General features: G+C 50.8%; 1 protein-coding gene across 6 annotated transcripts in view; it reads left to right on the forward strand.

Annotated features, from left to right (window-relative positions):
* Nucleotides 1-25,451, forward strand: part of CORO2B (coronin 2B) — a 215,245-nt gene that overhangs the window by 178,558 nt on the left and 11,236 nt on the right. For all 6 annotated transcript variants that reach the window (XM_063698656.1, XM_063698655.1, XM_063698657.1 and 3 more), the window contains 6 exons: nucleotides 4,060-4,176; nucleotides 19,584-19,733; nucleotides 20,397-20,561; nucleotides 22,777-22,893; nucleotides 23,411-23,515; nucleotides 24,067-24,163. In XM_063698656.1, coding sequence (XP_063554726.1) covers nucleotides 4,060-4,176; nucleotides 19,584-19,733; nucleotides 20,397-20,561; nucleotides 22,777-22,893; nucleotides 23,411-23,515; nucleotides 24,067-24,163 — 751 coding nt within the window. The remainder of the gene's footprint in view (nucleotides 1-4,059; nucleotides 4,177-19,583; nucleotides 19,734-20,396; nucleotides 20,562-22,776; nucleotides 22,894-23,410; nucleotides 23,516-24,066; nucleotides 24,164-25,451) is intronic.

A 25,451-nucleotide genomic window follows, 5' to 3' on the forward strand; every position in this document is an offset into this window, starting at 1 on the left:
CTGGGACTCTAGGTGTGTGCCACTATGCCCAGCTAATTTTTTTGGTATATTTTTTGTAAAGGTGGAATTTTGCCATGTTTCCCAGGCTGGTCTCGAACTCCTGGGCTTAAACGATCCACCTGCCTTGGCCTCCCAAAGTGCTGGGATTACAGGTGTGAGCCACTGTGCCTAGCCTACATTAGCTTTCTCAGACAACATGTTTTCTTGGAGTTAATAATTGCATTTTTAAATTTGTTTGATGTCTCTATAGAAAACTGGTTTTCGGCCAGGTGCGGTGGCTCACGCCTGTAATCCCAGCACTTTGGGAGGCCAAGGCGGGTGGATCACGAGGTCAGGAGATCGAGACCATCCTGGCTAACACGGTGAAACCCCGTCTCTACTAAAAATACAAAAAATTAGCTGGGCAAGGTGGCGGGCGCCTGTGGTCCCAGCTACTCAGGAGGCTGAGGCAGGAGAATGGCGTGAACCCCGGGGGGCGGAGCCTGCAGTGAGCCGAGATCGCGCCACTGCACTCCAGCCTGGGAGACAGCGAGACTCCGTCTCAAAAAAAAAAAAAAGAAAAAGAAAAGAAAAGTGGTTTTCAAACTTTTTTTTTAAGCAGTGGAGCTCATCAGTCTCTAGAAAGACTTGTCTCCTTCCCGAGTGCAGGGCTCTGGCCCTGGCCACTCCTTCTTCTAAATAGGCTCCTCTCTGTTCTGAATAGGTTCCGGTGATGTTGCCTAACCTGCCCCTCCAGCATATCGCCCGTGGGCTGCTGGCTAGAAGCTCCTGTTATCTGATGGCCACCTATTGACTGGTTCGGTGCCTCTCAGATTTGCCTGCGCTGGGCTGGGTGCTAAACGCTTAATGCACACAGCTCTGCTCAGGGAACACTCCAGTGCAGCTTTTGCGATCAGATGGAAGGAATGACTCTGTCAGAGAGTAAGTGAGCTGTGGAAGCAGATGATGCAGGGCCTGTCTGCCCATGAAAAGTCTGAGCTGCAGGAGGGGAGCTGGCTAACAATGACCAGTAGGGTTCAAGAACACTCACTTTTGAGAATCACACCTGTGTGGAAATCCCGGCTTTGCTTTCAGCTGCTTGACCTTGGGCAAGTAGCTTAACCTCTCTGGGCCTTAATTTCCTCATACCTAATTAACAGGGTTGTTTCCAGAGTTAAAGATAACGTGCGTAACCCTAATAAATCTGAGTCACATGTGACCCACCTCTGCTTAGAGTCTCATTTTAAAAAAATCATATTCAGCTGGGCACAATGGCACACAGCTTTGGAAGGCCAAAGCAGGCGGATCACCTGAGGTCAGGAGTTCAAAACCAGCCTGGCCAACACAGGGAAACCCCATCTCTACTAAAAATATAAAAATTAGCTGGGCGTGATGGCTGACACGTGTAGTCCCAGCTACTCAGGAGGCTGAGACAGGAGAATCACTTGAACCCAGGAGGCGGAGGTTGCAGTGAGCCAAGATCACACCACTGCACTCCAGCCTGGGCGACGGAGTGAGACTGTCTCAAAAGCAAATAAATAAAAAAAAATTAACATTAAAATTAAAAAACTTTCCTTTTTTTTTTTTTTTTTTTTGAAGACAGAGTCTCACTCTGTCGCCCAGACTGGAGTGCAGTGGTGTGATATCAGCTCCCTGTAACCCTCGCCTCCTAGGTTCAAGTGATTCTCATGGCTCAGCCTCCCAAGTAGCTGGGATTACAGGTGCCCACCACCATGCCTGGCTAATTTTTGCATTTTTAGTAGAGGCGGGGTTTCTCCATGTTGGCCAGACTGGTCTCAGACTCCTGACCTCAGGTGATCCACCCGTCTCAGCCTCTCAAAGTACTGGGATTACAGGCATGATCCACCGTGCCTGGCCTAAAAAATTATATTCTAACAGCCCAAAAGTAATTTAAAATATATTCCAAACCTAACTGCATCTTTCATAGAATATTGAAAGGAAGCCCATTTGTAACTGATTTCAACACTCTCCAAATCCTTTTACTCTATCCTCTAATTTTCCCACAACATACAACATCAGTGAAATTCTCCTGGGTCCAGCCTCTGAGGCTTTTTTCCCCCTCTCTTTCTCTGCCTCATTCTGCATCTTCCATACCACTACCATTTTCTCCAGTCCTGTTTTTTCCTCTACCCATCCTGCCATGGCTCTGTTGCAAAAGATCAAACGATCTGGAAATGAGCCGATAGAGATGCAGGCAGGAAGTGGTGGGGAAGAGGTCACAGCAGGACACATACTCTGAAATAACTCTTCTTCATCTCACTGGGAAGTGCCAGGCATGTGCAGTAGCAAGGGCTTGGCAGAAATTGGTTCTCCTCCTCCTTATTATTCTGATGAGGAATCTGAAGGAGACAGCGGTATAACCCCCTAGACTTCCCTCTTTTCTGACCACCTACCCACTGTTAGCAGATGGGCCGTAACTGGAGAAACTTCCTTGCCTCCTTTCCTCCAAACTCCCCAAAAAAGTAGCATGAAAAAGACCTGAGAGATGGAAGCATAGCTTCTGCCTATTCCCCCTCCCTTCTCTGCCACCTTTGTAGCCGCTAAACATGGAACAGCTCTTCCACACCCATCCACGCCCCTTGTTCCATCCTTTTGTGGACTCACCCCCTCCCAGGAAGTCATGGACTGAGCACCTACTGGGTACCAGACCTGTAAGGGGCTGGAGATTCAGAGACAAGGATGACACAGACTCTGTCCTCAGTTGCTCACAGACAAACAGAAACAAACTGCAAATCAGATCTGGTTGTGATTTGTTTGTTTGTTTGTTTGTTTTGAGACAGAGTCTTGCTCTGTCACCCAGTCTGGAGTGCAGCGGCACAATCTTGGCTCACCGCAACCTCCGCCTCCCGGGTTCAAGCGATTCTCCTGTCTCAGCCTCCCGAGTAACTGGGATTACAGGCATGTGTCACCATGCCTGCTTAATTTTTGTATTTTTAGTAGAGATGGGGTTTCTCCATGTTGGCCAGGCTGGTCTCAAACTCCTGACGTCAGGTGATCTGCCCGCCTTGGCCTCCCAAAGTGCTGGGATTACAGGTGTGAGCCACCGCACCCGGCTTGGTTGTGTTATAATGGAGGGAAGCACAGAATGCTGTGAGAGCACAGAGGAAGAGATCTTCACCTACTAAGGGATGAGGGAAGACTTTCTGGAGGAGGTGTCATCTAAGCTGTACAATAATAAGTGCTGTCATATATTGAGCATTTACTGATATTCTCTTCACTAAGTGCTTTGCTAAGCATATTAGCTCACATAATCTTCACAACAATGCTAAAAAGTAGACATTGCTATTCTCATTTTAGAGAAGGGAAACCGAGGTTCAGAGAAGTTCATTAACTTTCCTAAGGCCACAACTATCACTGCTAAAAATCAGCAGAGCTGTAATTCAAACACAGGCCTGTGTGACTCCGAAGACTATGCTTTCAACCACAGGGCACTGTGTACCGGTGTTCAAGATGTACACTGCAGAAGGACGCTCATTCATATCGTAGAGAGAATGGCTCGTGTAAGAGTATATAGGTGGACCCAGAGATTCAGGCCTCTCTGCTGACTCCCAGAGCAGCAGGAAAGAGCCTCCTCCTGATCCAAAGCTGACTGTGCCCTGGGGGAAGCAGGGAGTGTGGGCCCCAGGGAGAGTAGGTACACCCAGCATCTGAGCGTGCGTGAACGAGGCAGATCATGGGCCTGTGTGTGTGCCACCAGGGCTGCTGCCCATCAGGCTGGTCATTCCAGTGGGTAGTAACAGCTTAACTTTAAACACTTTTACTTGATGCAGGGGCACCTTTTCCTCATTTGCAGAGGTGTATATGAACGAGCAGCAGCCTGTCCCACCATGGCTGTGTGGCCTCCCTGAACCATTCAGTCTTGGGGAGGACACAGCCGCAGAGCAATGTGGCCCAGCCTGACTTGGCCCAGCAGGGCCCAAAGACAAAAATAAAACACAGGTGATTCCTCAAGGACCTTCCAGTCCAGTTGAGAGGCCCAGAAAAAAGGTGCTCCATTCAAGGCCACCCCAGGGCCATCAGACTAATCTCCTGCTCTCTCTCTCTCTTTCTCCTCTGCAGACAGGCAGGATTGAACCCAACTACCCCAAGGTCTGCGGCCACCAGGGCAATGTGCTGGATATCAAATGGAACCCCTTCATCGACAACATCATTGCCTCGTGCTCAGAAGACACATCGGTGAGCAGAGGGGTGCTCCCGGAGGAGGGTGGGCTCAGGCCCCTCCCTGCTTCCTTTGGAGGCCTCTCTTCCTACCCTCCCCTCCTCCACCCTTTGCCCTTCTTCCCTCCTCTTTGTCATCTTTCCAGCAAGCCCCACGATGTGGGGGGGATGGGAGCTAGGAAAGAACCAAGGCAGCAAATCCCTGCTGGATTCCAGAGATCTGTGTTTTCAGTGTGATTGAGCTTGGAGGTGTTGCTTTTGTAGGTGAGAATTAGAATTTAAAAATTAAGCGTGTGATTCAGCATTTGTCTATGCTCTCTAAAGAAGGGCAAGGGAAAGAATATGAACAAGGAGGGAGGGAGAAAAGGAAGGAACTGGATGGGCATGAGGAAAAGAGCGCCTGTTCTTTGCAGGCTGGGCAGGGTAAATGTACCATCTGGTTTGTCCTCTCTGAGTCGTGGTTTCTAGGAAAGGAGACTTAGCTGAGAGAAGTGTCCTGATTTTTCCAAGGACCCACACAGGTGACCCAAAATTTGAACTCCATGTGCCCCACCATTCAATGAGAAGAAACAGGAGAAGGGAGATAAGTAAGACAGATCAGGGAGGAGACAGAGAGAACAGGGAGAGAACAGATAGGAGAAATAGAGATAGGAGGGAAAGGGGGAAAGAGACAATTCAGAGAGGGGGATAAAGAATCCAGGGCAAGTGGCTTGGGCACAGTGGGTTCACGCCTGTAATCCCAGTGCTTTGGGAGGCCAAGGCAGGAGGATCACTTGAGGCCAGGAGTTTGAGACAGCCTGGGCAACACAGTGAGACCCCCATCTCTACAAAAAATTGAATTAAAAAAAAAAAACTAGCTGGGTGTGGTGGTGCACACCTGTAGTCCCAGCTACTAGGGAGGGTGAGGTGGGAGGATCACTTGAGCCTGGAAGGTCAAGGCTGCAGTGAGCTGTGATTGTGCCACTGCACTCCAGCTTGGGTGACAGAATGAGCCACTGTCTCAAAAAAAAAAAAAAAAAAAGAGTTCGAACATGGTGGCACATGCCTGTAATCCCAGCACTTCGGGAGGCTGAGGCAGGTGGATCGTTTGAGGTCAGGAGTTCGAGACCAGCTTGGCCAACATGGTGAAACCCCATCTCTACTAAAAAGACAAAAATTAGGCAGGCGTGGTGGCACACCCCTGTAATCCCAGCTACTCGGAAGGCTGAGGCAGGAGAATCACTTGAACCTGGAAGGCGGAGGTTGCAGTGAGCTGAGATCATGCCACTGCAGTCCATGCACTCCAGGCTGGGTGACAGAGCAAGACTCTGCCTCAAAAAAAAAAAAAAAAAAAAAAAAAAAGAATCCAGGGAAAGTGAAATTTGAAACTGTGTTCTGGCCACTCCTTCCTCAAATTTTACCAACTTTCACCAGTGGAGGTAGGGTCAGAGGGCGCTGGCAGTGGCCTTCCAGAGGGAGGGTCCCAATGTGTTCCACACTGTCCCTGAGCAGCATCAGTACACCAGCTTGGAAGAAAGAGGAGATTTCAGAGCCTCAGCTGAGCTGGTGAGGAGGGCCTGGTGTTCCCAGATGAAGGAGGATCAGCCTAAGCCCCTGGTGTTCCCAGGCAAAGGAAAATCCCAGCCTTTTAGTCAGGCCACAAGCATCTACCTGGTGCTCACTGGCAGAGCCTGGGTACCGGTCAGATTTTCAGGAATGTTGGAATGGGAAGGAACTTCAGAGCTCATGTCTCCCTGTCTTCCCAGACTGGACTGTGAGCTCCTGGGAGCAGAGACCATAGCCTATTTGGTTCTGCACCCCATGCATCCAGCACAGGGCCTGGTACCTAATAAATGCTTAGTAGGTGTTGGATGGGATCGATGGATGCATGGATGGATGGATGGATTGTGGATGGACGGATGGATGGATTGTTGGATGGATAGATGGATGGATGGATTGTTGGATGGATGGATGGACGGATGGATGGATGGATGGATGGATGGATGGATTGTTGGATGGATGGCTGGATGGATGGATGGATGGATGGATTGTTGGATGGATGGATGGATGGATGGATGGATGGATGGATGGATGGATGGCTGGATGGATGGATGGATTGTTGGGTGTATGACTACATTGATGGATAGAGAGATGAATGAGTAAAATGGATGATGGATAGATGAATGAATGAAAGAATGGATAAGTAAATAGATGACTGTATGACAGGTGGGTAGATGGATGAATGAAAGATAAACACATGAACAAGTAAATTAATATAGTCCATCTAATCAGTTATCCAAAGAAAGAGAGATTCACAGTAAATAGCCTCCATCAGTTCATACGCTGTGGGTGAGGTCAGCTGGCACAGTACCTAGTACATGGGAGAGTGGTGAGGAGGTGACTGGAAGGGTGGAGTGCACTTGACCAGCCCATAGTCCATCACAGAGGGCTCCTGAGAGTGGCAGCAGTGAAGCCAGTGCCCTTGGGAGCAGAGAGAGCAAGAGCCTGTAGTGAAGATGGTCCATCAGGCTTCAGCAGCCCCAGAACCAAATTAGGGATGGTGGTCAGGGGTCAGGACATAGGCAGGCCAGGGCTGCAGAAGGAAGGGCACAGGTGCTGGAGCTGGGGGACACAGAGAGTTCACCTGTTGCTTCCTGGGCTGGGAAGGAAGCACAGGAGCTGGTGGAGGCTGGAGAGCCCAGTGGCCAGCACAAGAGGCCTGGGGTCAGTGGGAGAGAGGGCAAGTGGAGGTGCTGCCCATCCTTCTCTCCTGGGTTCAGGGAGCCCAAGAAGGAATGCGGTGACCACAGCTGGCTCTGTCCCTGCCTGCTGAGGTGTTGGGAGAGTGGCGGGAAGGGCTGACCCCAGCTGGTGTCACCAGCCAGCAGGTAGTAGCCCCTGGAACTCAGGGCCACTCCTCTACCCACTCTGGGATGGGCCTTTCACATACATTTAGCTCTTAGAGCCACTCCGTGAGACAGGCACTGCCACCCCCAAACTGAGGGTTGGTAGGTAGGTCACAAGCCAGGAAGTAGAGGAGCAGCGATTTTACCTGGCCTGCTCGCTGCAGAGCCCATGCTCTGCCAAGCTTCCTCATCACACACAGCCAATGCTGTCTCCCAGTGGCTCATGTCTTACCCAGGGACCCAGCTAGGATAACAGATGAGCAGTGCCCGTCTTGATGTAGGGGGGACAAATTAGACCAGGGCTCCTGGAATCACTGGCCACCCAGGTTCCTCCTCAGGTCTCAATTTCTCCTGCCTGGCTCATGGTGAGAAGGATCTGTGACCAGTCCTAGCTCAGCGTCTTATTTAACCTGATATGTGCCTCATGCTCCAGGACCCCAGCTTGTAAACAAGACATCCATGGTTTGTGTCCAAGAAAAACATAAGGCTGCATCCCCGGCCACATGAGCCAAGAGACTCTGTTCAGTTTTGCACACACTGACTGAGAGACCACGGTATGCCTCGCACCACCCTGGCTGCTGGGGTCCAAAGAGGGATCTGGTAGACCTGGGCTGGAATCTCAGCTTCACCATTTACCATCTGGGTGGCCAATGGAGTGTTACTTGGCCTCTCTGAGCCTCGGTTTTGCTCGTCTCTGAAACAGTAAGATACCTCCCTTTGGCTGTTGTGATGAGGATGAAGGTTAGCCTATGCCCAGTAGTATGCCTGTCCCTTCATCGATGCCTGCTCATCTCACTCTTGCTCTGGAAACACCCCTAGTAGAGGGGCAGAGGGGCAGAGGGGCAGGGCCCACCCCACCCACCAAAACCTGGTGCAGAATGAGGTCATTGCATCCACTAAGGTCAAGCAAAGGGCTATGCACACAGAGAAGAGAGAGAGATTAGTTTTGACCAAGGTGCAGAGAGGAGAAGAGGTAGTTAGCTGGACTTTGGAGAAGCAGGACATTGACAGACAGAAAAAGGGTTAGAGAAGGAGTCCCAGGAAGAGACCCAGTATATCCGGCGTGCTTGGCCTGGAGAGAATGCATATACAGTGCGCTTAGAAAAGGGAGAGCCATCTGGTGTGACTGGAGCCCTGGGGTGGTGGTCAGTGAGAGGAGCGGGCAGGAAGGGCAGCTGCGAAGGGCAGTTGGACCCAAGGAGAGAAGGCTTAGGGTTCAGGGTGAGCAGCCCAACTTTGCAGCGAGACTTGTGCTTCTCAAGCCATCTGAGCATCAGTGGACCCCACCGAGTGTGCTGCATGGGAGACACTACACGCTCCAGGGAACCAAGGAAGGGGACCTGTGTGGATGGAGGGGGTCACAGACAGCTTTATGGAGGACATGGGGCCTGAGCTAGCTGGATACAGGTAGATCAGTGGAGAGAAGGGAAGAGCGGAGGGGTGTGGCTGGAGGAGTGAAGGTAAGGGACGCAGGGCTTGGGCACAGGAAGGGAGGGGCTGGCCCGGGCTGCTGATCCAGAGACAAGGAGATTAAGTCTCTGGATCAGAGAGGAACTAAGCTCTCGCTCCAGCTGCCAGGCCAGCTGCCCCAGAAGTACAGCCCTGAACCCCATCTTACCCGGGTGTCCACCCCTCCCCGCCTTGGAGCTAGGGATCTTGGCAGTGGAACCAACAGGTTCCTGAGGCTGGATCCCAACCTCTCCTGGAGGACGCGCTCTGGGACCCTAAGGGAGGTGCCTTGCCTAAGGTCACACAGGGAGCCTTTGTCCTAGGAAGGTCTCCTGACTCCCAGTCTGCACTCTCAGCCCCTCACCAGTGGCCCTGGTTCTACAAGGGAGGAAACTGACGCTCAGGGCCATGGTGGGCTGGGCTGACAGTTCAGATTCATCACGCTCAACATTTACATCACAGCATCTGCTCTCCTCAGGGTCCAACCTGGGTGCTGGGGGAAAGCAAAGGAGAGGCATCCCCCGCTGCAGCCTGGGAGGGGGTGGGGTGTAAAGGAAATGGAGTTTGCAGCTTCCAGGGGGTGGACAGGAGGTCAGCACTGCTGCCAGGGCCCTTCCCACGGCTTCCCTGCCTCCTTCAAAGCACCTGAGGCATCGGCCACCGAGGCCCTCCCTCCACCCATTCCAGTTGGAATGGTCAACTTGCTGCTCACCAGACACGACATCCAGACCCAGGCTTGGGAGGTCAGTCGGCAAAGCTGCTGTGTGTGCCAGGCACTGTGCTACATACAGGGCTGGGGACGGCGCCAGGCCACAGGGGCCCAGAGGGAAGCTCTTCACAGCAGGTCTGGACCAGTTCCCCTGGTAGTGCCTGCCTGTTTCACCCCCAGCCCTCCACTTCCCTCTACTTGTCTCTCAAAACATTCAGAGGACACTGGTGGGATTTCACGAGCCCTGATTTCCCCAGCTCCTTCCCCATATCCCCCAGCCCTGCAACCTCCAGTGAAATCAATCCCCGTCCCCCAGGATCCGTTTCCCCTCCCTGAGCAGGAGGAGGTCCTCTGGAGTCTATCCTCCATCCCGCCAGGGATCCAGCAGAACATACCCAGGCCCTTCCCCAGGGACTTTGGGCCTGAGGGAGGGCTGGGGGCCATAACTCTCCCTGGCATCTGGCAGAATCCAGTTATTTCCGCTGCTGGGTGATGTCACCTATTGTTGAAGGCTATGCTTTTTATAGCTTCTGCCGCAGCTAGGGAGGGCGGCTGGCAGGCGGCAGGGAAGGGCGCTATCGGTTTCCAAGCCTCGTGCTCCCAGCCCTTCTCCGGGGGCCAGCAGCCACGGAGAGAGAGAGGTTTCTGTCATCTCAAGGAGAGGGAGAGAGCGATCCCAGGAGAGAGGGAGGAGGGAGAAGAGGCAGGCGCCTCTTGCTGGTGGGCCGAGCTCCACATCTTTCCTTTGCCTTTTATTCAAGCTCTTCCATCCTGTGTCTGCTCTCCTCACCCTGTAGATGATGCCCCTCCCTGAGGAGCTGGGGGCGGGATGGACAGGATGTCAGCCCTGCTGGACGCCACCCACCACCCTGCCTCCTGCACGCCCCCACCTCCCGAGCTCCGGAACCAATACCTCTTGGAGCTGGAAGGGAGTGATGCACTTTTGTAGAGGTAGAAGGAAGGTAGCCCTGAGGGGCCAGTGCGCTGAGTGGGTCTTCACTAATGATTTAGGAGCCACAGAGAAAGCAGCAGTATGGCTCCATGGCTAAGCAGCCAGGCTCAGGAGTCCCTAGGCCTAGGTTCAAATCCTGGCTCTGCCACTTCCAGGCTCTGTGATCTAGGACTAGTTTCTTTTTTCTTTTTTTTTTTTTTTTGAGAGACGGAGGCTTGCTCTGTCGCCCAGTCTGGAGTGCAGTGGCGCAATCTCCGCTCACTGCAAGCTTCACCTCTCGGGTTCAGGCCATTCTCCTGCCTCAGCCTCCTGAGAAGCTGGGACTACAGGCGCCTGCAACCACGCCCGGCTAATTTTTTTTTGTATTTTTAGTAGAGACGGGGTTTCACCGTGTTAGCCAGGACGATCTCAATCTCCTGACCTCGTGATCTGCCCGCCTCGGCCTCCCGAAGTGCTGGGATTACAGGCGTGAGCCACTGCACCCGGCCTAGGACTAGTTTCTTTACCTCTGAGTACCAGTTGCCCTACTGTAAAATAGGGATCATCTCGGGCTCTGAGAACTAGATGAATATAAAAGTGTTTTGTGTCCCCTAAGAACTCCATAGACATTAACTGTTACTTTCTTTTCCTTAAGTGAGGGCCCAAGAGTTTAAATAACTTGCCCAGGCCAGGCACGGTAGCTCACGCCTGTAATCCCAACACTTTGGGAGGCTGAGGTGGGTGGATCACCTGAGGTCAGCAGCTTGAGACCAGCCTGGCCAACATGATAAGCAGAAGGACAGATCATGTCCTCCTCAGGGGGTTGGGTCCAGCCCAGGGAAGAAGGAAAAATCAGGTACGGGCACGGGCAGGAGTGTGGAAGAGAGGAGGAGGGTAGTCTGCCTGATTCCAATTCTGAGTTTGAATCCCAGCTCCTCCTTTCCTAGCTGTGACACCTGGGCAAGTTTTCTCACCTCTGTGGGCCTCATTTCCTTATCTGTGCAAGGACAGTCATTAGTAGTCATAATAATAATAGGTAGCACTTATCCTTTCATGCATCCAGCGCCACAACAACCACTTCATGCACCCTCTAGCAACCCCCTCCCAGGACTCACAGCAGTAGATGCTCAACAATGCTTCCTTCTGGGTCCTCAGTTTGCCCCTCCTACCTCCCTGGGTTTGGTGGGATTCGTTTCCCATATTGGCAAACAGTGAGTCCAGTGCTCAGAAGATGTCAGAATCAAGGTAGATGTTGAGATTCTACCTCTTGTTTAGATGAATGATGATAAACTCAATTTTTAGAATGAACAGAATGATTGACAAGAAACGGGGAGGAGAGAGCTCCAGGAGCCTCCTGGCCCCTAAGCAAACACCTTCAGCTTTTCTCTTCACTGCAGGAGACATCACAGTTACTGTGCTCTTGGACCCAGGCACCATCTCTGTGGATTGGTTAGATGGAAATCTTGGGGCCAATGATTGTGTACTGTATACAGCTAAATTGGAGGCTTCTCGAGGGCAGAAACCATATCTTTTTCTTTTTCTTTTTCTTTTTTTTTTTGAGACAGAGTCTCACTTTGGCACCCAGGCTGGAGTGCCGTGACACAATCTTGGCTCACTGCAACCTCTGCTTCCTGAGTTCAAGCGATTCTCATGCCTCAGCCTCCCAAGTAGCTGGGACTACAGGCCCACACCACCACTCCCAGCTAATTTTTGTATTTTTAGTAGAGACGGGGTTTCACCATGTTGGCCAGGCTGGTCTCAAACTCCTGGACTCAAGTGATCCACCCGCCTCGCATCCCAAAGTGCTGGGATTACAGGAGTGAGCCATTGTGCCCAGCCCAGAAACCGTATCTTTCTTTTTTTTCTTTCTTTTTTTTTTTGAGATGGAGTCTTGCTCTGTCACCAGGCTGGCATGCAGTGGCGCAATCTCAGCTCACTGCAACCTCCGACTCCCTGGTTCAAGTGATTCTCCTGCCTCAGCCTCCCGAGTAGCTGGGATTACAGGCACGCACTACCACGCCCAGCTAATTTTTGTATTTTTAGTAAAGACAGGGTTTCACCATGTTGGCCAGGCTGGTCTCGATCTCCTGACCTCAAGTGAACTGCCCGCCTGGGCCTCCCAAAGTGCTGGGATTACAGGTGTGAGCCACCTCGCCCAGCCCAGAAACCATATCTTATACTGTCCTGTTCTTCCCCACGCCACCCCAAAACAGATTTGTTTGTTTTTTGAAGTAGCTACTAAGGGGTTAGATATCAAATCTTCTCCTAGCTGCTTAGGCCCATGGTGAACTCCAACTCCTCCTGTGAACTTCTATACCATATATACAGACAGTGGGTACTGTCTGCTTGCTGTAGCTGTGTAATAAGCAGCAGGTCCCTTAAATGGAGAATTCTGCCCCTTAGGAACAGTGTCATCAGAGGGGCTAACAGCCCTAGCCCTAAGTCACTAGCAGTCATGACCCTCAACATGTCAGAAAGCAGAGATCCAACCAGACACCTCCATAATCATGTACGCGTTTTAAAGATGAAGTTTATGCTGCATTCCATAAAATGGAGACAAACTTCATATCATATGTATTGACTACACAGCGGGCAACAAAGTGCACATGAAAAATATAACTTGGCCAGGCTCGGTGGCTCATGCCTGTAATCCCAGCACTTTGCAAGGCAGAGGTGGGCAGATCACTTGAGCTCAGGAGTTCGAGACCAACCTGGGCAATATGGCAAAACCCTGTCTCTACACACACACACACACACACACACACACACACACACACACACAAATACAAATATTAGCTGGTCATGGTGGTGCGCATCTGTAGTTTCAGCTACTTGGGAGGCTGAGGTGGGAGGATGGCTTGATCCTGGGAGGTGGAGGCTGCAGTGAGCCGAGATTGCACCACTGCACTCCAGCCTGGGTAAGAGAGCAAGACCCTGTCTGAAAAAAAAAAGAAAACTATAACTCAATTACATCTAAAGTTTGACCACTATAAAACTTGGGTGTGATCCTTAATTAATATTAGGTAAGCATCCTTAAGTGTTATTCTTTGGTCATCTGCTTGGTAGTGTATACATTTTATCTTTACTTAGTATTTATAGCAGCTCTGCTGTATGGGTATAATTATCCTTACAGGTGTGAAGACAGATGTTCGGAGAGGCTAAGAAACTTGGGGAAAATCTCACAGCCAATAAGGTCAGAGCCTGGATTCTAACAGAGCTGTCAGACCACAAAGCTTCTTGCTTGTTGGCCAGTTGCTCCCTCTCCCGTGTGCAGGGACAGTTGGTTTTGTAGCTTTATTAACTGTCCTTATCAGCTGCCTTGCCTTTGCCTTGTCTGCAGTGTCTGCTGCCTCCCCAACAAGACTGACAGCTACTTGAGACTAAGAACCGTTCCCCCGTATCTAATCTGTTTGGCACACAGAGGGGAGCTGGGTATGTTCTGTTGAGTTGAACATCACTGAGTTAAACAAGGCTCTGACCCAGGGACCTGTAAAGGGGACAGTCCCCAGCAAGGCAGGCTTGCTGGAGAGAGTGGTTTTGCCACTTCTCCCCACCCTTTCCTTCCAGAAATCCGGTTTGGCAAACGCTACTGAGTTTCCTGTTGAATTGAAGTAACCTCCCAGAGCAACCTCTGAGCAGATCCACAGGGCTCCTCCCATGCCTTATCCACTCTGTTTTCAACAAATCCCTTGAATACTAAGGGATTGGAATTCCTTTCCCAGCTACTCAGGCCCACTGTGAACTCCAGCTCCTCCTCTGAGCTCTGTAGCATGTGGTGCCAACTGTTTGCTATAGCCATGGGTCAAGCAGAGCCCGTCTCCTTCTCTCAGTAATGTATTCAATGTCAAAGCAGAAAAGTTTGGAAGATTAACTAATGCTATCTAAATGTGCAGATGAAGGCCAGGTACAGTGGATCTCACTTGAGGTCAGGAGTTCGAGACCAGCCTGGCCAACATAGCGAAACCTTATCTCTACTAAAAATACAAAAATTAGCTGGGCGTGGTGGTGGGCGCCTATAATCCCAGTGACTTGGGAGGCTGAGGCAAGAAAATCCCTTGAACCCAGGGGATGGAGGTTTCAGTAAGCTGAGATCACATCACTTCACTCCAGCCTGGGCGAAAGGTGAAACTCTATCTCAAAAAAAAAAAAAAAAAAAAAAAAGAAAGTAAATGTGCAGATGAGAAAACCAGGACCCAGGGAGGGAAGTGGCTGGTATCAAATGGGGATAAAGCAAGGCACCTCTCTCCCTCTCTGTGGGATATTTATTCATCTGAGTCCCTCAAGCCCTGCCTGAGACCCTACATCCAACAGTTCTTGGTGAAAACAGCTCTCTTGGTTTCCACCTGTAGCCCTTCATTCCATGAGACGTGAATCCAGTTAAGGGGCTGGTGCCTGGGCATAGACACCAGTTACCCTGACCCCCCATCCCTGGGCTTAGCCCCTAGGCTCCTAGGCAGAGCTGTCACCTCAGCATGTCAGCTCATGTATCTAGAAGGCTTCACACTTCCAAGAGCTCTGCACCCAGTTTACTTGAACCCACACACCTCTAACAGGTACAGTCTCTATTTTCTGGATGAGGAGCCTGAGCCTCAAGACAGGTTAACTGGCTTGTTCACAGTCACTCAGCTAGTACGTGAGACTGGAACCTGGGCTGGGGCTCACTCCACAGCCCCCCATGTGACTCTACCTTACCCTGGCATAGGTGTAACCCAGAGATGCCTCAGTTACTGGGTTGCTCAGGAATTAGGGTGTCCTGGGAAAGAGTTTTCTTCTGAGACTCTGGGCCCAAGCAGGGCTTCTTCAAGCCTCAGTGACGAGATATGACACACATGACCTCTGGCCTCCTCTCCACCAGCCAGCCTGCTCCATACGAGCCAGGCTGACCCCCGTGCAGGTTCCCTACCTGCTGGCGCCTGACCCCACACACACTGGGCATTTTTCTGCCTCCTCACCATTTCCAACATCCCAACTTGTCTTTTTAAACTTAGTTCAACATCCTCTCTTCCAACACTGCTCCTCCCAGGCCCTCCCACCCTGGTCCCCCTAATAGCTGGGTTCAAGCTTTCCAACAGCTCTGTGCCCCCACAGGCTCTCTGTCTGCATGCACCACTTAGTGCTACTCAAGAGCAGGCATGGACAAGTTCAACACCACACCCCACTGGCTCATAGGAGGCCCTCGGGAGGTGTTAGTGGAGTTAATGAGGCTCAACTTTTGGCTTCAAAGATCTTTCTTGATGGCCAGGGGCAACTATTCTACCTCAGTCAATGCTTATGCACCAAGATACAGTATGAGACATCCCTAGACAGAATCCTCTACCCCCAAATATCTCTTACCTTTGAGTCGGAAAGCTTTAGAGCTTCCTACTCAAGTGCAGACAAGGGTAGCCAGTAGACATGAGAAAAGATGCCTGGTATTTTTTTTTCTTTTTTTTTAGAGACAGGGTCTCACTCTGTCACCCACGCTAAAGTGTAGTGGCGTGATCATAGCTCACTGCAGCCTCGTCTTCCTGGGCTCAAGCGATCTTCCCCTGCCTTAGCCTTCCCAGTACCTGGGACTACAGGAGCATGCCACCACATCCAGCTAATTTTTTTTCCTTTTTTGTAAAGATGGGGGTCTCACTGTGTTGCCCAGGTTGGTCTTGAACTCCTGGGCTCAAGCAATCCTCCCATCTAGGCTTCTTTTTTTTGAGACGGAGACTCGCTCTGTCACCCAGGCTGGAGTGCAGTGGCACAATCTCGGCTCACTGCAAGCTCCACCTCCCAGGTTCCAGCGATTCTCCTGCCTCAGCCTCCTGAGTAGCTGGGATTACAAGTATGCGCCACCACGCCCAGCTGCCGCCTAGGCTTCTTGAAGTGCTAGGATTACAGACGTGAGCTACCACGCCTGTCCTCGGTATTTCTAAGAATGGAAGGAACACAAATCCAAACAACAGGTGGCATTTTTGACCTATCAGATGGGTAAAAATCCAGTTTTTTAAAGGTATAGTTTTAGAGGCATAATGAAGCAGTCTCAGACTCTGTGGGTTAAAAACTAGGACAGTTTTTGGGGACAATTTTACAGTAACTATAAAAAATATGAAACACTTCTAGCCATTTTCCTGCAAGAATATCCACACCACTGCACGAACTTGTATTACGAGCATGTTTGTCATAGAATAAATTGTAATCATGGAAAAAAGTGAACAGAACTTAGATGTCAATTAATAGAGGTCGATTATATTCATCATGGAACGGTCACACAACAGATGCGTCTCTGGCCACTTAAAAAGATAAGGTAGATATTCATGGAGTGGTGTGGAAAGATGCCCAGGATCTGTTATGTGAGAAAAGCAAGTTGAAAAAGAACATGTGTAATAGTATCCCTTCTGGGTAAAAAGAAAGAAGTGTGTGTGTCTATGTGTCTGTGTCTGCGATAGGTGGGTGTCTAGCCCAAGCATTAGTCTCCCAGCTTCAGGGTCACCTTTCTACAGTACATTTGGGGACAGAAGGAATGTGTTTTGCTGGTGACAACTGAGTTATGTACTCACCAGCTTGTTCCCCCTGCACCCTCTCAGTCACTTCCAGACCAGTCTTCATCCCTGAACGCCCTGGTGCAGGGGTTGTTGAGGAAAGAGCATTGGGGTATTCTGGGCCCCCTATACATCACTCCCTCCCCCAATTCCCCCCCTCCCACCATCTCACAGGACTGTATGGGAGTCTTGGACTTTACTAGAGGGTTGGAGCCACCAAAGGGGATGACAATGGGGATGGGAAAATATTTCAAACTCTCCCCAAATTATAAAGTTTTTTGCAAGTGGGCTTTTGAAATGGATTTACTGAAACTGAGAATGGTGCACCCAAGGGTGACCCCAAACCCTTGACAGAACTTGCCTTTCTTACCCTGAAACCTCCCAGTCAACAGCCACAGGAGCTGGCTCTGTGGGGGGAACACACATAAGGGAAATGCTCATTCTTATAGTATGAGGAGGAGGCACCAAGAAGGAAAATTTGTCCAAGGAATTCCCTGAGGGGCACCCCAGTTCCTAGCCTTGCTCCCAGGACCTCTGGTCTGCCTTTGGCTTTCTTTTTTTCTTCTTTTTTTTTTTTTTTGAGATGGAGTCTTGCTCTGTCGCCCAGGCTGGAGTGCAGTGACGCAATCTCGGCTCACTGCAAGCTCCGCCTCCTAGGCTCACACCATTCTCCTGCCTCAGCAGCCCAAGTAGCTGGGACTACAGGTGCCCGCCACTATGCCTGGCTAATTTTTTTGTATTTTTTTAGTAGAGATGGGTTTCTCCATGTTAGCCAGGTTGGTCTCGATCTCCTGACCTCGTGATCCGCCCACCTCGGCCTCCCAAAGTGCTGGGATTACAGGCGTGAGCCACCGTGCCTGGCCCTGCCTTTGGCTTTCTTCCTTTTTTTTTATTTTTCTGAGACAGAGTCTCACTCTGTTGCCCAGGATAGAGTGCAGTGGTACATTCATAGCTCACTGCAGCCTTGAACTCCTGGGCTTAAGGGATCCTCCCACCTCAGCCTCCTGAATAGTTGGGACTACAGGTGCATGCCACAACACCTGGCTAATTTTTTCAATTTTTTGTAGAGGCGGAGTCTCACTATGTTACCCAGTCTGGTCTTGAACTCCTGCGCTCACGTGATCCTCCTGCCTTGGCTTCCCAAAATGCTGGGATTGCAGGCATGAGCCACCTCACCTGGACTTGACTTTCTTTAACATGCTTTCTGCATTTATTCATAGCCTTTGGAATTATAATCAATTGACTAGTATTACATATTGATATAATGTATTAAATTGTTCCTTTAATGTTGATCACTTACACTGCTTCTACATTTTCCATATAAATGATGTTGCAGTGAACATCTTCATGCATGGAGATTTTTGCTTATATTGTATTTTAAGAGTGAAGTTACTGGGTCAAAGAGTATAATATAAACGTCTTTATGGCTCCTACTAAAGATTGCCAAATTGCTTCCAAAAGAGCTACTCTGATTTATAATCCGACCAACATCCATTCAATCTATAACTTCTAGTATTACCTTGCCAACACTGGCTCTTTTTATTTTTTTTTGGTTGGCTATTTTAGCAGATTATAAACGGTATCTCAAAGCTGTTTTTCCTGTTTTTCTCCTTACTAGCAAGGGTGGAGTTCAGATTTTTGAAAAGATTCTTTTTTGTGTTTTTTTTTTTTTTTTTTTTTTTTTTTAGACAGAGTCTTGCTGTGTTGCCCAGGCAGGAGTGCAGTGGATCTCAGCACACTGTAACCTCTGTGCCTGGCCTCAAGCGATCCTCCCATCTCAGCCTCCCGAGTAGCTGGGACTATAGGCGTGCGCCACTACACCCGGCTAATTTTTGTTTCTTTGGTAGAGACACGGTCTCGCTGTGTTGCTCAGGCTGAAAGATTCTTTTTCTTTTTTTGTTTTTTTAAAGTGTCCTAAATTATAGTCACATGTGCTCTTTCCTCTCCAACCAGTTAGACTGTAATGAATAATATTAATGATCATAATAACAATTATAATTCCTTAGGCCTTTAGAGCACTTTGCAGTTTATAAACTGTTATACCATTGTGTCTTTTCATTCTACCAGTAGGTGAAACAGGGCAGGGATGTTCCCCCCACCTACCACCTACCTTATTGATTAAATAGTTGAAGCTATGCAGAGGAGGTTTGCTTTGAGTGACAGAAGCCCACCAGGGCTGATGTAAATAATTAGGGGGGTGATTCCAAGATTGCAGAGAAACTGCTCAGTCTCTCCCTGTCTGGGGCCACGTGGTCTCCTCTCTGCTTCTCTCTGCATGTCCCATCCTCCTCTCTGCAGATCATCTTTTTCTGCTTCTTTATCAGTATCCACAAGACTGAAAATAGCAGCTCTATCCAGGCTCTGCCCATCCTTTCAGCTCAGGCCCCAACATCTGATCAGTCTCTGCCTTCCAGTCCACCATCTCTCAGGAGAGACCTGGGGCCCCTCAGCCTCCCAGATGCAGTTCCCCCTGCCCAGGGGTCCATCCTGGGTGGGGGACACAGTGGGGAATAAGGCCCTGTGGTCCAAACAGCCAAAGTGGGGCTGAGCAGAGTAGCAGGAAGGCAGAGTCTCCTAGAAGGATGTGGCATGTGAAGCAAGGATAGGCTTTTTAACACAACATTTGCTAAAAGGGGCTCATGCATGTTCTTTTTGTCCGGGCTAGGCCACAGCAGTAGCAACATGCCAGTAATAACAGTTCTTAGGTCTGCAGAGACTTCCCAGAGAAAACCTCCCACAGGCAGAGAGATGGTCTCCTTCCTCTCCAGCCACACCCTGAGACCTCCCAGCAGGCCTCAGTCGAGCTTTGCCCATCGCCTCAAGCCAGGAGGTGGCTCATCAGGCAGATCTCAGAAAGCCTGGTGTCCGAGGAAAGGGGCACCTCTCATCAAGGGCCCTCTTGGCCGTGTCCACCCAGGCTGGACCCTCATCTCCCTCTGCAGGTGCGGATCTGGGAGATCCCCGAGGGCGGGCTGAAGCGGAACATGACGGAGGCACTCCTGGAGCTGCACGGGCACAGCCGGCGTGTGGGGCTGGTCGAGTGGCACCCCACCACCAACAACATCCTGTTCAGCGCTGGCTACGACTACAAGGTATGCAGTGGGCAGGCAGCTGGGTGGAGAGGGATTGGGGAAGAAAAAGGGGCCTTTTGGGTACCCGTAGGAAGCACTGTTGGTTCCTAAGCAACCAATATTGCCTCATCTGTTCATTTGCTCATTCATTCATTCATTCATTCACTACACGCAACTGAGCAACTCCTGTGCACCCTGTCATTCCTGGGGTCCACAGAGGCCGGAGGCATCTTTTCTGCCTTCTCTGGTGGTTGATGGACTGGAGGAGAATGCCCCTTCCATGCCCACACCCTTTGCCTGGCCACTTCTTAACCAAGAGGTGGCAAAAGGGGTAACCAAAGCTGCTGGAGGGCAAAAAGTGGAGCCTCAGCCCCGAGCCCCAGGCACATCCTCAAAAAAGGTGGGCTGACCACATGGGACCTGACAAGGAACATGTATCCTTCTTGCTCTTCCATAAACTGAGCCCAGGCTGGTGCTGGGATCTGACCAAGGATATTGATGGATTTGTGTGCCAGGGATGTATCAGCCTTTCCATATAGAATTCAATGACCCCCTCCTGCACCCCAGCACACCCCAGGCCCTGCATGGGGCACTTCTCCCAGGGCAGTCAAGTGTGGACTGGGGACAAACACCCCAGGACCCTAGCAGCCACTGACCCTGCCTCCCGTGCATCTGCCCTCGCAGGTCCTCATCTGGAACCTGGATGTGGGTGAGCCGGTGAAGATGATTGACTGCCACACGGACGTGATCCTCTGCATGTCCTTCAACACGGACGGCAGCCTGCTCACCACCACGTGCAAGGACAAGAAGCTGCGTGTGATTGAGCCCCGCTCTGGCCGTGTTCTGCAGGTGGAACCCTACATTTTTTGAGATTGAAGGGGAAGGTATTGAGGGCTGGGGCTCAGCTTTCAGCAGGCCCGGAAAAAAAAGGCTGTGCCAGCCCCCTTCTCCAGTGCATCTCACTGCACCTCTGTTGAACAACCTTTCTCTCTCCTGGGCCCTTCTCAGCTCATAGGAACTCTGCCTTGTTCTGGGTGGGGAGGGACCTCATACCCTTTCCTGTCCCCACTGCACCCCCTACCTCCAGACAGGATTCTTCTGGCTTGCTCTGGGGGCTGAACTGGTGACAGCCTTCAGTGCATACATCCGCAGGTGTTAACCAAGTCCACCACAGGCACAGGAGGAGACACTGGACTCACTGCCCAGCCACTTGATAGGATGAGCCTGAGGGAAATGGCTAGGGTGCCAGGCTTGATGGTGAACTTAGCTCCACTTTTGGTCTTTGAATCTCCTGGGTCTTGGGTTTGGGGAAGGGGTTAAGTGCCATTTGGAAGTAAGCAATTACCATTTTTTGAGCACCTGCTGTGTGCTGGTCATGGGGAGAGATGGAATGGAAAATATGGATGATATTTGAGGTTTGCCTTCTACACAAGAAGGGATTAATGCTTGATCTGGGTGTGTTTACCTTGGAATAGTCCAATATTACAAGACCAGAAAGTTTTCTACTACTATAGGTTGAGCATCCCAAATCCAAAAATCCAAAATCCAAAAGACTCCAAATCCAAAACTTTTTGAGTACTGACATAACACCCAAAGGAAATGCTCGTTGGAACATTTCAGATTTTGGATTTGGGGATGTGGGAAGCTCAACTAGTAGGTATAATGTGAATATTCTGACATCTGAAATAATCCAAAATCTGAAACACTTCTGGGCCCAAGCATTTCAGATAAGGGCTACTCAACCTGTACCACTACAAATAAGAATAATGAGAGTTGCTTAGCATGATTAGTGTTAACTGACATCTGCTAAGAGCTCACTGTGTGGCCTGCACTGTGCCCGGGGCTCTGCACATCATCTCATTTAATCCTCAGGACAACCCTCTCAGCTGGGTGCTGTTACTCCTCTCATTTGATACATGAGAACACTGAACCTTAGCGAAGTTGGGAGACTTGAATCTCACAGTTCCAGGAGGAGCTAGGATTCAAACCCAGAGCCCATGCCAAACAGAAAGAATGTTTATGAACAGAGAACCCCCATCTCCAATTCCCAAATGGGGCCATGAGCCCAGGGAAGGTGAAGGTCTTCTCTTGGGCTACACTTTTTTGGCGGAGCTAGAACTAGAGTTCAGAGTGTGTGATGCCAGCCTGAATATGTGCACTGCCCCATTGGCCTCTTTTCTGACTTGCTGCCAACTTACCTGATGCCGAGGACTGTTGTGTGTTAGGAGGAAATCAAGTGTCACGAGCCAGTGGGCAGGAAAGGAGGCCCAAGACAGCTCAGTTAAGGAGGCACTCCCTGATGAGGCAAGCTGTGAAGCAGTGATGGGCATGAGTCTCTTGTCCTCCTGAGCCTCAGTTTCCTCACCCTCAAAATGGGGATAATGATTTCTTCCGATAGATATTGTTATGGGGATGAAAAGCAATGCCCCTGGTGAGAGCTCCTGAAGCGGTGTAGCCCCCAACTGGACTTAGTGGACGTTGGCTCCCCTCTCGCTCCCTGTTCCCCACATTCTCTGGGAAATGGCAGAGAAGGCATCTGTGGAGTCATTGCTGCACAGTGCTTAGAACAGTGTCCCGTGGCTGCTGTAACAAATGCCCACAAACTAGGTGGCTGAAAACAACAGAAATGTATTCTCTCACCATTCCAGAGGCCAGATGTCCCACATCAAGGTGTCAGCAGGACTGTACTCCCTACAGATGCTCTAGGAGAAAACCCATTCCTTGCCTCTTCTGGGGGCTGCTGGCTCCCGTGGCTGGTGGCCACATCACTCCAGTCTCTGCCTCCAGGGTCACACACCTTCTCCCCTGTGTGTCTCTGTAATCTTACCTCTTTCCCACAAGGACACTCGTGATGGCATCCAGGATCCACCTGGATAATCCAGGGTAATCTCATCTCCAAATCCTTAGCTTAACCACATCTGCAAGGACCCTTTTCCAAATAAGGAAATAATTGCAGGGGCCAGGGCTGAGGACATGGGTGTATCTTTTCGGGACCACCATTCATGCCACTGCAGAACCCACATGTTGGGGACCCTGGCTCACCACCTCCCTCTGTTCCTACTAGGAGGCCAACTGCAAAAACCACAGAGTGAACCGGGTGGTGTTCCTGGGGAACATGAAGCGGCTCCTCACGACAGGGGTCTCCAGGTGGAACACAAGACAGATTGCCCTCTGGGACCAGGTCAGCCATGGGGAGGCCTGCTGGGTTTGGGCTAAAGGAAGCATCAATGCCTCGGAGGTCACTTCCTCAGAAAGTCAGGAGCCTGGGCCCGCACACCAGCTGCTCATAGCATTCCCAGTGGAGAAATCAGACAGAGACCCCCAGAGGCCGAGCTTGGGTACAGAGGCTTCAAGGAACAATGTCGGCCACACCTGCAAGATGTTCACCCTCTTTTTCCAGAGTGGGGGCTGAGCTCCAGAGAGATCGAGAGACTTACCTGGGGACACATAGCAAGTAGCAGGTTTGGGGACAATGAGAACAAGTCCCTTGCCTCCTGTTTGTAAGACCCTTTCCACTGCCCCTGGCTGCTTTTCGTGACGAGAAAATCAGTCTTGCCACCACCCATAGGACGGGCTTTTTAACATCTAGGGGAGGTCTTAACATAAAGTAGTTGCCATCCTAAGAGGCCTTCCTGGGATTTGGGGAGGGGCATGCCATCCTGCCTGCAGAGAGGCTGAGACCAGCTCTTCTCCCTCAGGAGGACCTCTCCATGCCCCTGATCGAAGAGGAAATTGATGGGCTCTCTGGCCTCCTGTTCCCCTTCTATGATGCTGACACCCACATGCTCTACCTGGCTGGAAAGGTAGTAGGAGGTGGAGGAGGGCCCGGGGCAGCCTGTGGGAGAGCCCTGCCCTCAGTGCACCCCTGCACCTGCCCCACCCCCTTGAGAGTAGCCAGCCTAACCTTCCAAGTTCCTGGGCCTCACCTTTCCCATCCACACCTGCCCTCAAGTCTGACACCCATCCTTACTCAAGTGTCTGCTACCAAGAATTCCTTCAAAGGTGAGCTGGAGTGGGCTTTTACATTGGAATAAAGATGAGAGCCTGCAGTGTAGTCAGTGATGAATGATGGAATTTGAGATACCCGCCAGGAGAACCTTGGTGAATACAGCCTTGTTTGTCAGAAAGGCCGTCTACACACACACACTCACATCAGCCCATCCACCTCCACCTCTCCACCTGCAGTGAGTCCCCTGTGGTGCACCCACCAGGAGCCTAGAAGCCAGGTTTCCTTGGTTTTTTTAACTGCCCATGAGGCACAGGGGAGAGCTGTCTTCAGCTGGCTCCTGGGACCAGGCCCTGCTATGCCCTCCCTACCTGCCACCTTCCTCAACTCCATCTCTTCTGACCCCAGGGTGATGGAAACATCCGGTACTACGAGATCAGCACTGAGAAGCCCTACCTGAGTTACCTCATGGAGTTCCGCTCCCCAGCCCCGCAGAAAGGCCTAGGTAAGGGGCCCCGAGGCTGCCACAGCTGGTGTGCTCATGGCACGGGAGGACATCTGGCCCATGGGTCACCCCCTCCCTTAAATGGAAAATCAGACTCAGAAGGCCATAGCACATGGGCAAGTTGGAACAGAACCTGCAAGAGCTGGCCCTGCTGCAGCTGTCACTGCCCACTGGACCAGCGCTGTCACCCCACCGTGCTCACATCCACCATCAGCAGCAGCTTGCCAGCATGTGCTCTGCGTCTGCACTCCTGATCGCAGATGGGGAGCCTGAAGCCCACAGTGGCTATGACGATGGTGGGAAGTGGTCCAGTAACTAGAGGTCAGAGTGGGGTCTAGGCACAAGTCCCTTCCTGAGCCTCTAGGAAGCCGCGACTCCCAGATCCCAGCAGCAGCTCTGTCTGCCTGATAGGGTAGGAAGAAGTTCCAGGTGTTCCCGTGACTGCAGCCCCAAGCTCCCTAGGCTCTCAGGCAGAAACCCAGAGAGGGCTCTGGGATTGACAGGGTGTAGTGTAGTGAGTGAGACCCCACATTCTCCCACCACTAAAAGTCTTACAACCAATTTTCCTTCCTTTCAACTAACCTGGTAATGCATATGATTCAGCAATTCTATATTTCGGGTCCAAATCACCCAATGAAACACCTATTTTCAGGGACCTCCCGTTCCCACCTCTGCGGGTGATCCTCTTTGGAGCTTGAGTCTAGCTTGCTTTCCCTGTGGGTCTGGTATTATGGACAGGGCCTGAGGGCCAGCTTCAGGAACATCGGGGCTGAAAGGGCCTGAGAGCCCACTCCAGTGACCAACAGCAAAATGGAAACCAAAAGATTGTCCGAAGTCCTAATCACCATTCCATCAACTTTACTCTTCCCCAACTCTGTCATCCCTACCTCCTTCACTGTCACTCCTGCATCAAATAGTATAAAAATCAGCCTGGACTTTGGAGTCAGACCTGGGTTTACATTCTGGCTCAGCTGTGCACTTAATCCCTCTAGGTCTCAGTTTCCTCATCTATAAAATGCGGATAATCAAACCTTCCTTGAATGGCTAATGTAAGGCTTAGAGACCATATGTGCAAGACACCTGGCAGAGCACTTGACTCCTCCTGCTCCTTCACATAGTTGTTCAACAAACAGTTATTGACCTCCAGCTGTGTACCAGACCCTGCACGAAGTCCAGTGGCAAATAAAATAGAACATGGCCTTACTCTCATGGAGATCACATTGCACTGAGCAGGAGACAGGCAATAAACAAATGAGAAAAATATTGGATGGGAATGAGTTCTAGGCAG

Source organism: Gorilla gorilla, chromosome 16 (assembly GCF_029281585.2).
Source record: "Gorilla gorilla gorilla isolate KB3781 chromosome 16, NHGRI_mGorGor1-v2.1_pri, whole genome shotgun sequence".
Classification (NCBI taxonomy): Eukaryota; Metazoa; Chordata; class Mammalia; order Primates; family Hominidae; genus Gorilla; species Gorilla gorilla.